The sequence below is a fragment of the Eptatretus burgeri genome, chromosome 15 (assembly GCF_056783735.1).
Source record: "Eptatretus burgeri isolate ZD-2024b chromosome 15, Ebu_testis_v1, whole genome shotgun sequence".
Lineage (NCBI taxonomy): Eukaryota > Metazoa > Chordata > Myxini > Myxiniformes > Myxinidae > Eptatretus > Eptatretus burgeri.
In genome coordinates, this window is record NC_140975.1 from 59969948 (window position 1) to 59985883 (window position 15936).

Consider the following 15936-nt stretch of genomic DNA (forward strand, 5'->3'; position numbering starts at 1 on the left):
CCATGTGAAACCAAGTCTAGACTCGAGAACCTGGCAGATGTATTCAATCCTGGTGTTGGCTCAGTGGTTAGGGTGGTGGCTTGGGATCCTCGGGTCCTCAATTCAAGCCCCGTTTTCCGCTGAATTAACACCAGGGGGTTGACTCAGCCTGTCATCCTTCCGAGGTCGGAGAAATGAGTACCAGCGCAGCAGCCAAAAGATTGCACATGAAGGGAAGGGGTACTGACAGATTTACTAAATCTGGTATTGGTGTAGTGCAGGCATGATGGGCCGAATGGCATCTTCCCGTGCCTTAATTCCTCGTAAATTATTGTAAATGTAAATCCCCCACCAAAACTGGAAGGAAGTAATGTTTTCACCCCATTTTGTCTGTCTACCTCTTTGTTTGTTTGTCTGTCTGTCTGTGAGCAGGATATCTTGAAAAAGTTAAGGATGGATTCAGACGAGACTTGGTGGACGATTTGGGGGTGTGACAAGGACGAATTTATTTCGTTGAAGATCCAGATCTTGATCTGGCGTACCAGTGGGATACAAAACGTAAACTGTTCAGCCTGTTGGAGGTATGCACTCTACCAAGTTCCGTTCTAGTTTAACTCGTCATTGTGGTTAAATCACTTGTGCTACTCTCCATGCTCCATGTAATTACAAGTCGTCATACCCCCATTCTCGCGGTAGAAAAGGGGTGGGAGGGGGGAAGTGGAGGAGGAGGGGATGAGGTGAGGGGGGAATCTATTTTGTGACCCTGGGTGCCCCCAGTACATATGCAAAATGTGGTAGAAATTGGCCCAACCAATTTGTGTCGTAGAGATATGATTTTCAGACGTAGACACACATACACCGAGAGGAATGCCTTATTCTACATAGTTGGATGTGGTGTTGGTGTTGTGCAGACATGATGGGCTGAATGGCCTCATCCTGCATCGAAGTTCCTTGTTAAGATTAATTGGCGTGGTATTGACGTGGCCACAAACTTCATCAAGACCAACAACAATCATTGTCAGGTTTTGTATGTGTGCAGCAGAATTGTGTCTTTACTTCATGCTATGTGAAGACGACACTTTTGTATTTTCTATGAAGTTCATTGTAGGGGACGACGACGAGAACAACCAACAAACGACACTATTTCGATGGCTCAACGGTACCTACCGACGTAGACCAATGTTCCCATGCCTGGCTGACATGTCATCACGGTAACCGCACTTACATCTGGAACCCAGCTAACTTCTGCAAAAAATACCTAATAAAAACAACTACCATGGGAGCAATTTACATAATCGCAGTAATGATGTGTTGGCCATACCACCCATCTGGATTAAATTGGTAAAGAAACGAATCTGCATATTACCACCACCGATTCAAAGTGCTACATTTGTTTTTCATCACGGCCCAATTCCCCCATAAACGTGGGATGTTTTGTCTGACGACTAAAATAAGGAAACCTCCATGTAGACCATCACAAAAAAATCACAGATTTCCGTACATTTAGGGAAGTGTTTCACTCATGCCGTAGGATTACCTTTACAAATTGGACGGAAGTGCGAATCTCCATTCATTTCCTCATCTGGTTCTCCCTGTTCTGTGTCCTCCTTGCTGTCGCTGTCCGAGGAAAGGATGTGCCGAGCAGCGGAGTTCTGTGTGACGCGACTGCCGGAAAGACAAGATAATCACATGCTATCCAGTGTCTGTGACACACATGACTTCAAGAGTACAACCTTGCCAAACAGCCATGTTTACATACAGTTGAGAAAGCAAACTTGGAAGGCGACACTTGTCATCCAGAAGGAAATTTGTTCTGGCAACACAAAACCTGTTTTCATATACGACTAGCGTGGTTCGGCTCGCTGCGCTCGCCTCTCCATACGTCGTTGCAGAGATTGACATCACAGATTTGCTGTGTTGGGCATGGTTTACACCAAAAATAATACAAACATTTCTTTTCTACAAATGTATGTTGTTGTTGTGGTTCGTCTTTCGGCTGGTCTTGTTAGGGGTCGCCACAGCTGATCATCCGTTATGATCCGCATACTGATTTGGCATAGGTTTTAAGCCGGATGCCCGTCCTGACGATAACCCGAACAAATCGCCTCTTACGACACAGGGATAAGGATTAGGTTTCGCCATGATTCTGGGCTGCCCTACACCCTCTCATAGCGTGGCCCAGTGCAGAGCTCCCGTCATCAAGCGATCCTCCAACCCAAGCCTCCGAGTAACCGGATTACAGGCGCACGCCACTACGCCCGGTTTTCTACAAATGTATTTGTACAAATAATATTGGGGATATTGTATTAATTTGAAATTTCATTTGTGATATCAGAAGATCCGAGTGGTCGAAGAGGTCAAGGGTCGAAGCTGTCTAATCTGTCGGAAGGGTGCAAGGGGTCAAAATGGTGTGAAGGTCGAAGAAGTCTTTTGGGTATTTTGGGACTTCTCGGTCTTTTGAGTATTTAGGGTCTTCAGGGTCTTTTGGTGTCCTTGGGGTCTTTAGGGTCCTTGGGGTCTTCAAAGGTATAAGGAGTCTAAAGGGTCAAAAAGTACATTCAATAGTACGTAAATAATAGACATATAGTCACACGGCTCGACGGAGGGAGGGACGGAGGGACGGAGGGAAGGATGGATGCACGCACGCAGAGACCAAGCTCTTTTTATACATGGATTCCAATTGCTGTGTTTTAAAATGTTTTATACATCTGAAATGCTGCTATGTTGATGCCTAAGTGGAGCACAAAAGCCAAGATCTACCTGTTTTATGAGACCAAATCACAAATCACCTGTCAGGTGGTTTTATGGTATCCTTATAGGTGGCTTACCAACTTGCAAGGGGCAGCTAAAGATCAGAGAAGTCATTAAAACCTTGTCCTGACGTTAATGAGAGCAACTATATTGTGTTAGTTATGTTGAATTGGCGAATAACACCTATTCCATTGCAGGTAGCTCTGCTCACAAATGATGAAGGCACATTAAACATCCTGGACATCATGATGATCAATTAATATGTTGCATCACATAGAGGCTTCCAACCATAACCATGGACAGTTAAGGGAGAAAAAGCAAGACATTGTGGTGAAAGTGTTCCAGTTGAATATGGACATAAAAGTCAATTGCATGTTATAGCATATTTTAGCATGTTATAGCATGTTATAGCAAGTTCAAGCATATTTTATTCTCATCACGAGGAGATGCTACAATCACTTCTTTTTCTCCTCCTTTTCCCTTGATAAGGGATGATGTCTGATGGCACCAAGCTTCTGCTCTGGTTTGACCACAATACTCCTCCACCTCCTTCTGTCCTCAGCAAACTCTCTCCACTCTCCAACCACCCCAACCTTACCGATTATTCATCCTCACACAATCCTCCCATCTTTTACAGACAGAGGTATGGACGGACAGACATAGGGATGGACGGATAGTCAGACAAAGGGACGGACAGAAACAGGAACAGACAGACGCATCGACAGACGGACAGAAAGATGGAAGAAAGACGTGGGACAGATGGAGATATGGACGTACAGACAGATGGTGGGCTGGACGGAAAGTCAGACAGATGGACGAAGTCTGGACAGACAGAGGACAGAGGGATTTAGATACGTACGGACAGAGGGAAGGATGTACAGGTATGGAGAGAGGTACGGACAGACAGAGGTACGAATGGACAGACAGAAGAACAGATGGGTGGAGAGTGGTATGGACGGATGGACAGACAGACAGAGGGACAGAGGTACGAACGGATGAACAGAAGGACAGGACAGACGGATGGATGGATGGATGGATGGGCAGACGGATGGAGAGCAGAAACAGATAAACGGAGCCGATCAGAACACCACCCTTTGCCGTTTTTATGTTTTTTAAGTGTGGGGATATAGAGAGAGACAAGAGAGAGATGAGGGCTGATATAATGTGGGAGTGAGTCAGAGGTGCGTGAATCAGAGTGAGGTCAAGGGTCAGGCAGCGTAAGGAGTGGGAATTAATAATTTTGACAAGGATGGGTCACAGGGTCCAGGGGTTAAAAGTCAAGGGGACTGTGTCTGGGAAAAAGGGAAATAATAGAGAAACAACCAAGAAGCAAAAGAAAGACATCGGATAAATAAACTAAAACTAAATTTAAAAGTAATGAAAAAAACAAGGAATAGATTTTTTTTTAAAAAAGAGAAAAGGAGAAGAGGAGAGATAAAAGGAAAAGGAAAGTGGAGAGAAAAGAGGAAAAGGAGGGCAAGGGAAAGGAAAGGAAAAGTGAAGAAGAGGACAACTGAAAAAGGAGAGGTAATATAGATAAAATCTGTTTATTTCATCCATTGTTTTACCTGTCTGGCGATGCAGATAAACACTGGCCTTCACGAACAAGGCTAGATCTTCATTCTACAGCGACAGGAAAGTTCTCGTTCTTTAATTAGACACACCAAAGTAGTGAGGTCCTTTGGTCTCTCGACTTAATTCAGTTAGCAAACGAGGCCAGACCGATTATGGCTAGACACCCTGCCAACTGTACTGAGAGTTAACCAGAGTTGGTCTGGCGTCATTGGCCTCCTGGGAAGGATAGATCATGAACAGCAATAATTTTGGAACAAAGATGAGCGATTACATGTTGTGGCTGAAGTACACTCTGATTGGCTAAACTAGGAGTGGTGTGCTCACAGCAAAGGTGAGCAGGTGCACAATATACTCTGATGGGAATACACTATGGCTCTAACTGGCCGAGTGTAGATTGTAGAGTTCTGCATTAAAGTGTTGATTATAAAATCTCAATTTTCCCATTTTTTCTGAAATCATCATCATGTACCATGCCCTGCATAGAGCGTTGCTGCTGCCGAAGCGGTTACTAGCCACAATCCTGGTTGGTTCGCCAGTTGCCACTCCAACTCAGGAATTTGGAATTTGTTCATGGTGCCAGGGATAGCTAACCTACTCTTCACGAAGGACACCGTGGGATCTTTCACATCCACCAAATAATGCTGGCAGATGGAACGCCCAGCTTAACGTCCATCTGAGGGACAGCACAAACGTTGATCAATCACCCTGCTTGTGAAACACCGGGATGACAGTTTATAGCTGGCTTTGCCATTCCCTTTGTCCTGTTGCATCCTGATCTGTTCAGTGTACTCGTACTCGCTCTTCCCCCACCCTCAACTATGTATACAAAAAATAAACCTCGACAAGACAGCTTGGAGGCGAGTGTGCCTATAGGCCCAAGGGCCTAGGCCATCGTGCCAGACCCAGCCCTCTGCAATAATCTTGTACACTAATTAACCATTGAGAGATCGGGCCAAAACGATATGAAGTCATGATATTTCAAAACATTGTGGACGGATTACGACAACACTTGGTGGATGAGTTTGGTAGGTGACAAAAACAAGCCGATTCGATTTTAGTGAGGGTCCCGACGTAGATCCGGCATATCAGTGGGGGATACAAAACGGAAACTGTTCAGCCTGGAGGAGGTATGCACTCTACCGAGTGCCGTTGTAGTTATTACCCCACGCACGTGGAGAGAAAAGCGTGATCAAGCAATTGGGTAATGTTCGTCCTTCTGTCTATCTCTCTGTCCGATCAGTTTCTGATCGAGTAGAAGCTTATTTAAATTTAATTTGAACACGAATTGGAACATGAATAGGAATACGAGTTTTTCGTTTTGCAGTACTTTGGCTCTGAATTAGTCCTGATCGCACATGCACAGAGTGTGATAATTTGTTTACTCTGTCTGTCTGTCTGTCTGTCTGTCTGGCAGTCAAACAATATTGAAAATCATTCCAAACATGAAACTTACTGTTTTTATGGACGTCATAATGGACACGCACAACAGGCACGAATAACTAATGTAATGCGTTTGACAGGGTGATGTAATAGACATTGTGAGAAATGGCAATAAAACCCAGAATTAATTCAATTATATGACTTTTACAATCTTTGTTTTATTTAAAATGAATTGTATACTTGAACACTGTAGAACATAAATCGCCTGTCGTAAACCTCCAGTTTTGCAGTAAAGTATTCCAATTTAAATATAGGTTCAATGGGGTGGTGCATAGGGGTGGTGTTTGGGACTGCTTCTGGACTACTCCAATAGCACTAAACTTATGGATTTTTTTTTTAATGATCGTTGAAATCAATACCTTATTATTGCATAGGGTATCGTTGAAGTAACACTGCACAGTGTATCGTGTTTTATGAACTCTCGAGTTATTATTCTTGTTAGTGCAAAATAATTTTAAATGTAAAGTTTCTTTGTTGCTTACTCCAGTCATTGAGGTTGAATTTAAAATTCAGCTTCAGCCACCACTGCAAAAATGATGGATAATATATGGAGGGCCCTTCATGTCTCTGCACAGCTGTGTCGCCATTGTTCTGATAGATTCAAATCCCATCCCCAACATGCAAAGCATCGAATTGGCAAAACCATCTGTTGGATAGTATTCACTTCTCTTGCTCTCAACCTGTTTTGTACATCATCAGCAAAATTGGCCACCTGGGAAAAATAAAAAATAAAAAATAACTTGACGTACAAAAACATCCTCATCGACGTGACACAGAGAAACAATTCCCTGAGTAGTACGTATGACATATGGCAGCTCGGTGGATTAAACATCAAGTGTTACTCAAACCCTCATTTACACCTCAAACCCACAAAACAAAGCTCAAACTTTGCCTTGCCGGCTTTGTGCAACACAAGTTTTCGCTTGCCGCGCAAGCATTCATTTTCCACATGCTTGTCATCAAATCCCCACGGGTTGTCTGCAATGACACTCCACACCTGTATGTAGGCCTGTGTATTTCACATTCACCACCCAGCCTGATAGTGTACGCGCTGCAAAGCATCTCAACCTTCCTGTAAAGTAAAGCCCGGTCAATGTTCCAAAACATACACGAAGCCCCAGCATTCGTGTTAAAAATGATCTCGAGTTTCTCTGGGAGTTGCTTAACTGTGCGCAAATGTCAGGGCAAAACGACACAGCCGTCATCCATTAATAACGGTAATGAATCCTCAACTGTCAAAAACGACATTTAAATGCGTCGCAGCCAAAACGTATTTGCATACCAAATGTCAAACCAGGATGCAATCGAGATAAGTAACCCTTTCGTAAATCATGAAAATCATAATGTGCATAAAAGTGAGTACACAGTGTGAATGGCAACCTTGGTTGGGACCAATACAACACAGCAAGTGACGGTACAACCATCATATGCTGCAAACGTAAACCCTGCAATCCATCCATCCATCCATTGCGACCATACTCTGTGCAGAGCCTTGGTGCTGCCTAAGCAGTCTCCTTGCCTATTCGGCACAATCCTGGACGGGTCGCCACTCTGACATGGGATACCAGCGAGCTGGCACTCATTTTGCCGACCTCAGAAGGATGACAGGCAGAGTCAACCCCACCTGGTATTTATTCAACCATCCTAACCATTAAGCCAACACCAGGCATACTGCAATGGCATAATCAAAATCTGGAGGTAGAATTCCAAAACCAGAGGCAGAGTTACACTACCGGTCAAAAGTTTGAAAACACCCCCTATTTTTTCAGTTTTTACTGAAATATAAGCAGTTCAAGTCCAGTGAATAATCTGAAATGGTACAAAGCTTAGCGGTAAACTGCCAGAGTTTTAAAAAAAAAGTTTAGGTTACCAAAAACTGAAAAATAAGGTAAATTTCAGAGTTGTTAAGAAAAGGCCCTTTTCAGGGAACAAGTAATGGGTTAGAAACTGCAGCTGTTCTGCAGCAATGGAAGTAAATTAAGCCTTGAAAGTTGATGCAAACAATTCCTACAGGTGTCCCCACTTTTGTTGATTAGTTACAAACCCTCTGTCTGTAAAAAATCAGTGTTGGAACAGACTGTGTTGCTACACCCTCTGAAACATTATTTGGACAATATTGCACTGCAGGAAGTAGTGTATTGCTATCATAATGGTGAGAAAAAGACAATTAACAAAGGAAGACAGACAGACCATTATAACCCTTCAAAGTGTCGGTCTTTTCTTTAGGGAAATTGCAAAGTAAGCCAAGGTGTCAGTCAGTACAGTTTCCTACACCATCAAAGGGCACTTGGAAACTGGAGGAAACTCTGACAGGAAGAGGTCTGGCAGACCCAAAGCCACAACACAATCAGAAGACAAGTTTCTGAGAGTCAACATGTTGCGTGATAGGCAGCTCACAGGACAGGAGCTTAAGTACAGCTTAACACTGGTCTAAGTCAGGAAGTCTCACTTTCAACTGTGAAGAGAAGACTTCGAGCTGCAGGTTTGACAGGTCGAGTAGCAGTAAGAAAGCCATTGCTAAGATGGAAAAATAAGAAAAAGAGGCTTGCCTGGGCCATGAAGTACCGCCAATGAAATACTGAAAACTGGAAGGTCTTATGGACCGATGAATCAAAATTTGAAATCTTCGTTTCATCACGCAGGTTTTTGTACGCCGTCTAGTATGCGAAAGGATGGTTCCTCAGTGAGTGACACCAACTGTCAAACATGGAGGAGGAAGCGTGATGATCTGTGGCTCTTTTGCTGGATCCAGAGTCGGCGACTTGTACAGAGTGACTGGCACCCTGAACCAAAAGGGCCACAACAGAATTTTGCAGCGCCATGCAATACCTTCTGGTCTACGCCTAGTTGGTCAGGGGTTCATCCTACAGCAAGATAACGACCCAAAACGTACCTCCAGGCTATGTCAGAACTACCTTAGAAGAACAGAACAAGATGGTAGGCTTCAAATCATGGAATGGCCAGCACAGTCTCCAGACTTAAACCCCATCGAGCTGGTTTGGGATGAACTGGACAGAAGGGTGAAAGCAAAGCAACCTGCAAGTACAACACATTTGTGGGAACTCCTGCAACAGTGTTGGGAAGAACTTTCCAAACAATATTCGATTTCCAGTGGAGAAAGAATGCCACGAGTATATTTGGCTGTTATATCTGCAAAAGGTGGCTACTTTGACGAGTCAAAAATTTAGATTAAATTTTGTTCAACAAAACGATTCCATGATTTCTTTTTTTCTGCAATTGTTTATTTGTTCTATGCTTTAATTTCAGAGTACATTGAAACATTAAACTGCTTAAATTTCAGTAAAAACTGGAAAAACGGGGGTGTTCTCAAACTTTTGACCGGTAGTGTAGTTTTGATTTTTAAACAATTGAATCTCAGGTAAAGCTTGTATGAGCCCTCATTACAATGTTTCCCATAAAGAGTGAAAGAACAAAAATTCAATTAATAGCTGTGAATGTAGTTCAGAGACCTCAAGATATGTGGCGTAAACATAATATCTTCTTCCCTCAATTTTGTCTTGCATGATCCAAAGCAAACGCAGTGGGTGAGCTTTTAAAAAAAACAATGAGAGCATTCGGAAAACTTTGGATTTCTTCTGACATTCAAAAAAAAAATTCTCTTTCTCAGGGATCTTCTGTGAACGACAGGGCGAAGAACACATGGAGACCGTCAACATAAATGAAACCTTCGATTAAGATCTCGCACCCAGTGACTAGACGACTCGATGTTCAGCTTGGAAGAACCATCATCTACGGAGTTAAAGAGTTGAGAAGCCATATGAAATATATTTCGATAAAGAAAACCTGAAAATCAGTCATCAATTAAAGGCAGGATGCTCGGGAATGTCTTCATCAAACGACCTTTTTGAAAAGCCTCCGATTTGCTGGCAAACGTGTTTTATTTGACCTTGGCGGGCAGCATGGTGAGAATATCAAATAGTCATCTTATTTATTGACAGGGCCTAAAGATCGATGTTTTTATCCATTTATAGGGCTGGCTCGTTGAAGAGCTATTACACAGATAAAGCAGACTCAGACAGGCAGGTATTGGACAACACCTGACACAGCCAGTGTCCTTGGGAGAGGCAACTTCATTTTACAAAGCACTCTGGGTGACAGAGACTTGTGGTGTCACTTTTCTCCCACAGCTCGGTGGTACTTCAATGCACAACTTTTCACAAGATATCAAACCATGTGTCATTTCTTTACCCACGTCAGCCTTTCCCAAATGAGGAAATGGAAACTGAACTTATCCCAATGGCTCTGTACATTGTGAAAAACATGACATGAAAGATAACATTCAAGGTAACAAGTCTATGTTATCCTCTGTGATGAGGTCAGCCAATCTCTTTCCTGTTTACGCAAGGCAGCATGCCATCCTGCTGCGATTCGATGTGTGCAATGCTGAAATGCTTGAAGGGAAGAACAGTCTTCTAACATGTCGTTAAAACGATACGAGAAGAAATAATTTGAGCTGTTCCAAATTTTTTTCTAAATAATGATCACAAGACATGGAGGAGCTTCTCATCGGTCACAATCGCATACAAAGGACTCTAGTGTTACGAGCCGGGTACTCAGATGGGAACAAGAAACAGAAAAAAAAATGCAAAACAAACCAAAAAAACTTCTACCACTTAATTAAAGTAATCGAGTAAGAGCCATGAAATGTAAAGAAATGTTTCCCTTCGCATTCCGTATCATGATCAAAATAAGTCGATGCCAAAGGAAATTACAGTAACTTTTGAAAAGCTTTACATCCAACCTTGAGATTCCTTAAAAATCTTTACAACAAAATTAATGAGTTACAAATGTTGAAAAAGAAAAAAGAAAAAAGAAAAGAATGCCACACGTCAAATTCAATTCAGATCTGGATTTCATTAAAATAGGTGACCGGAAGATGAAGATTTTAGAAATCTAAAGAAATGAAATGAGGATAACGCTTAGAGTAAGAATAAGGAAAGGCATAAAAATCGATGAAACAAGAGTGAGAATTGCTTTGCAACATACGTGATATTTTCGAAGTCCAAAAAGGGCACTACTCTGTGAAAAATTGACAAAACGGCCTGAAACTCGAACTTGTTTTGTAACTTATCATAATAAAGTCATGTACCAAGTTTCAGTTAAATACGTTAAAAGGTATGAGGAAAAAGTCTGAAAAACCACAAGTGGAACGGACGGACAGACGGACGGAGCAAACCTGTAGTCACCTCTGGTGAAACCGGTAGGGGACTAATAACAAAGAAGAAAAGATAAAGAGAAGTAAACTTAAGTAAATATTTATTCAGAATATGAACTAAGGAAGTAGTTAGAGAGGTTGGATGCTCACCTGACCTGTGGAGATTCCAAGATGGCTCCAGGAAGTCTTTGTATCTCAGCGAGGTGATGACGCATTGTCGCAATCAATTCAGTATTCAGTCTCCAGATGAACACGCAACTGGCCAGGGTAGGAAGTGAGATATAGTTAAGACACGTGGATTAAACAAACAGGAAGAAATAGATTACAAGGTTCACTTTCTTCTTGTTGTACCACCACACCTCCACTTTATTGTAAGATCCAATTATCAAGTATCTGATGTCAGGATAAGGTGTTAAATCAGATGCTGTGATCGGACTCATTCACTCTGCGACATTGCGCCAACTATCCAATATGCTTCGGCTGAAAATGATCTCAGTTGCGTTGGCCGCTCCTCTAATATGCTATGCGGGGGTGTCACATGATGATCATTGGCGGCCAATGCCACGTGATTAGTTCATGTTGAATATGTATTGCATGATTTTGTTGCTCATGTGATAACTCAACATCACATGACATTCGCCAGCAACGAGCATCGCATGACACCCCCACACAGCATACAAGAGGAGTGGTTAACGTTACTGGGGTTATTGCCAGCTGAAGCAGATTGGTCAATCGGCCTAATGTTGCATATTGAGAGTCTAATCCCAGGATTTGATTTAATCTCTTTTTCTATTCCCACATGGATAGGGGGGAGAGGATCCAAAGATAGATTGTGATTAGAACAGCATGGACTGTGTGACCATGTAACTTAGATGACACTTGTACAAGGGAAAATGTCAGAGTAAGTCATATTATAAAATGTGCAATGGGGAAGCAGCGAGTGTTAATTTTAAGACAGTATAGAGTAAGTTTGTTGTGTAAAACGAAGCTGTTTTCGGGCAAAGCCAGATGAGGCTCCCACAGAGCAGGACAGCAAAGAAGATGGCAAGCTCAAAGAAGTGGATGGCTCGTGAGTGAGATACACCACTGAAAATGGCGGTGCCAACGTTCCCGACGGGCGAAACCACGCCTGAGCGTGAGAGTTCCGGTCTAGTGCAGTTTGAGTTCACGTTCTAGTTTTGGAGTTGGAACTGCACCACCGAGATATGACATGTGACTTTCTCTTTATCCAGGCAGGGCTGTGAGGAGAGTCGGAATGGACATCGCCTTCACACCTCTTCACCTCTGTGCCCCAAGCTTCACTGCAGTGCCACAACCATCGTCACCCCTGCGTGCCACCAGCTTCATGCCTGCCTAAAGCCCCATCATTGTGTGTGAAAGTCCAATATAATTGGTGCCATAGTTGGATTAGGCTTTATTTCTCTTTTGTATACAAATTTACACGTCCCTCATCCCTATCTGGTGACCGCCAGATGTGTGCCGTACTTATTCTGTGATATGTGCTGTGTATCTTCGCCAGACTGAACAGTATACATTTTGTATCCCACCGATAGGTCAGACTTGGATCTAGATATGAACCAATAATTAATCAGCTTGTTATTATCACCTAACCATCTCTCGTGCATCAGATTACTGAAATAATCTTTCACTTGGTGGAACAACCACCAAATTTGGTATACATGTGCTCCAGGACCTATTCTCTCAGAAAAGTACGTTACCCACGTTGAAAAACAAAATGGCCGCCATTTTCAAGATGGCCGCCATTTGAAGCGGTTTGAATCTGTGTTTGAGCTAAATTTTGATGGAATAATGCTATTTTAACTTTCTATGCATCGAAATATGTTTTTGAGTTAGAAAAATCCACTTCTGCACTTACAAAATCGTAATTATTGAAAACTAAGATGATATGGCCGGAATGAACTGACGACAGGCTCTTTTAGCGCTACATTTTGCAAAAAGAAAAAAAATGAAGAATAATATAGCATATACAGCAGGAAATTATTATCTTTTGATTCACGCGGTGGATTAGTCAATCATTTAGTCCTCACATTTGCATGCACACAACTGTGTACACTTGAGACTGAAGCGATAGCATTTACATCGCCCTCGGCATTCCGTCTTGCAGCCACATTTTGTAAACTGCTGACAACTCTGGGCAATGGGTGGAAGGGTCATCCAAAAGACTTGCCAGACCTCACCATCTTTCTGCCACCCCCAGTTTGCAGGGCTTTCAGTTTGCATTTTGCACACTGTTGCCTGGCCCCATATGCAGCCTGCTTGGTAGGCAGACCGTTTGACATGCTGTATGAGAGCCGCGCTTGTCGGTGGAATGGCATCATAAGACCTTTGCTTCCGAGCGAACAAGTCCAGTCTTGCCTCATCAACTTTGTCCATAGTGCTGTTGTCATACATGGTGATGACAAACTTCTCAAGGACGTTGTAGTCTGCATTTCCATGACTGGTGGGTACTGACTTAACTTCTTGAAGACGGGAGTCACTTGAGGGTAAACCTCCCATGCCTGTCATGCAGTTTTTTGCCTTTTCCACGAAAAGCTGACAGAATATCACAGCCAGTGAAGGCGTGAAAGAACAGCATGTCACTGGATTTGTCTGGGTCAAGATTCGCCACCATGTCATGAATTGGCAACCACTTAATGAACTGACCCTGGCCAAATTCAACCCACAGCATTTCCATGCCTGCGTCTTGGAGGGTAGCAAAAACACTGACTGCAACAACGAGAACATCTGTGTCACATGCTTTAATCAACACAGACGTCATCTGTTGCTTGGCTGCATGAAGAGCATGAGTGAAGATTCTGGAGTCTGCTTCCTCATGGTTGCAAGGACTTAAGCCATCAAGACTGATGGATCTTTTGGAAAGAGCCTGATCTCCTTTGGTCACAACGACATTGTCAGGACACATGGTCACTATCTTATCAGCAAGGAACCCAAAGAGCTCTGTCTTGTTGTTGTTGTTGTTTCTCAGGAAACTTGTCCAGTTAGGTGGCAGCTTGGTTTTCTCCATCACTTGGCGTCGATCCCCTTTGCCTCTCTTTGATCTTGTTTCAGCCTTCAGGCTGGAAGTCCAATAAACATCAAAAACTATGTCTGTCCTCGCAAAATTCGATGAGTAAATCTGAATCTTTGGAACCACATCTAGGACAGCATATTCCTCAAAGGTCTTTGATGTCTTTGGTGGCAATGAATACACAAGAGAGGACCCATCAATCATAACAGAATCACATCCTGGTCTAGTGTCGGGAGGAGTAACTGTAGCTTCCAGAATTTTTGCAAGTTGCGACTTCTGACCAGTGTGGAGTTTCCCACTGTCACTCAGCACCGCAGGAAAAGACTGGTTTTCATGTTGGAAAAACTCAAGCAGGTCACACCCTCATGCTTGGCAGGATATAAAGAGTTGCGAGAACAGACGGCAATCATCTTTGAGTACCTGCTGCTTCATGTCGCCAGAAGTTGCAGCTGCCTCTTGGCGAAAGAAGTCTGCTTTGTTCTTTTTGATGGGCTTATAGAAGGAAGCTCCGTCACCCACTGTTCTCCACCGCTCAAGACAGCCAAAAGCTTGCCATCATTAAGATTGCGAGCACATTCATTAAGCCTCTCATTTAGCTGCATGGTCATGGCTTGTCGCAACTTTGACTTTGGTTGTATTTTTTCAAATAGGAAACACCGTTGCACTTCCATGCTGGTTCTTCGCATTTTTGAGTGCCCTTCTCCTGGATTATTTTGAATTTCAGCTGCTCTTTTAGTGGCACACTCAAGTTTAGAGCTGTCAAACATTTTGCGACAATTTTGGTGGTACTTGGCACTATTTCGCCTCAGTGTATCCTCAATACCACCTCCTTCATCCAATCTGGATGGGTCTAACCTGATCGGTAACTGGTGGATTGCCTGAAATTGTGGTAGGTTTTTTTCTATCATGGAATAACCATCAGAACTACACTCATCACGGGTTGGGAGAGACTTCAACTCTTCTTTTGTATCAGTCTGACAGAGGCAACACTTCCTCCAGTCAGTTTTAGGAGTACAACTCAACGGATTATTAGTGGACATATTGAACAGGTTAAGGCCGAGAGTTTATCCTTTTACCACCTAACAGTACAAAATACATAAGCACATTGAGATATGGGATACAACAAGGTTCATACATAAAAATGCCCTACACCCAGCCCGATCGTTCATCCAGTGCCATTTAAGTCCCGTGCGATCTGTACACCTTCCGGGTAACTGAAGCCCTGTTACCCTTGGCTCGGCTCTCCCGCGCTGGCACATCCTGTCAATTCAGGCACGGCTATCTAATAGTGTAATACTACAACTAGCTATACTTCGAGCTGAAATATATACAGGGGCTTATTAGATAGCATTTGGGACACTCAAGTATACTACAAACTACAGTTTGGGTTAGTAAACTCCAGCTACAAGTAGTACACTATAAGCAGACACTGAACTCCATGCTGAGTCTTGTGGTATAGCCTGCGGGCCTGCGGGGCAGGGCATGATGGTGGGGGGAGTGGTCGGCGTGATCATCGTGTCTGCCAGGGATATAAGGAGTGCGTGCCGCCTGAGGCGTTGTAGTGGGTGCCGTAGTCGCCGCGGCTCGTGAGTGCATTAAGTACGTAATAAAAGGAGAGCTGCGGGCAAAGTACGCCCGCGCTCTCGCTGGTGCAACAAAGCCGGGCTCAACTGTTCCTCCGCTCGTGTCTGCCTTCGAAGCACCCCGACCACGACACTACAAGTCTCACAGCAGTGATGTCACCAATGTGCCCTGGTTGTGCTTTAACATCACTCTTATTCACATAATGTAATAGAGCTTGACCGCATCACCTCAATACATGATCACAGATGTTGCCCAGCAATATCTGTGATAATTTTGTAAGACAGCAACAAAAGTACTGATTTTAAGTCATGCAATGGCCGCCATCTTGAAAACTGGTAACCATTTTCGAATATTAGTGCCAAAATATATTTCTCCAGTCAAAATACAATCTATTTAACATTTC

General features: G+C 43.2%; 1 protein-coding gene across 4 annotated transcripts in view; it reads right to left on the minus strand.

The window, feature by feature from the left end:
* Nucleotides 1-15936, minus strand: part of MAPKBP1 (mitogen-activated protein kinase binding protein 1) — a 148466-nt gene that overhangs the window by 38276 nt on the left and 94254 nt on the right. For all 4 annotated transcript variants that reach the window (XM_085856233.1, XM_085856235.1, XM_085856234.1 and 1 more), the window contains 2 exons: nt 11072-11179; nt 1517-1644 (listed from right to left, as the gene is read on the minus strand). In XM_085856233.1, coding sequence (XP_085712359.1) covers nt 1517-1644; nt 11072-11179 — 236 coding nt within the window. The remainder of the gene's footprint in view (nt 1-1516; nt 1645-11071; nt 11180-15936) is intronic.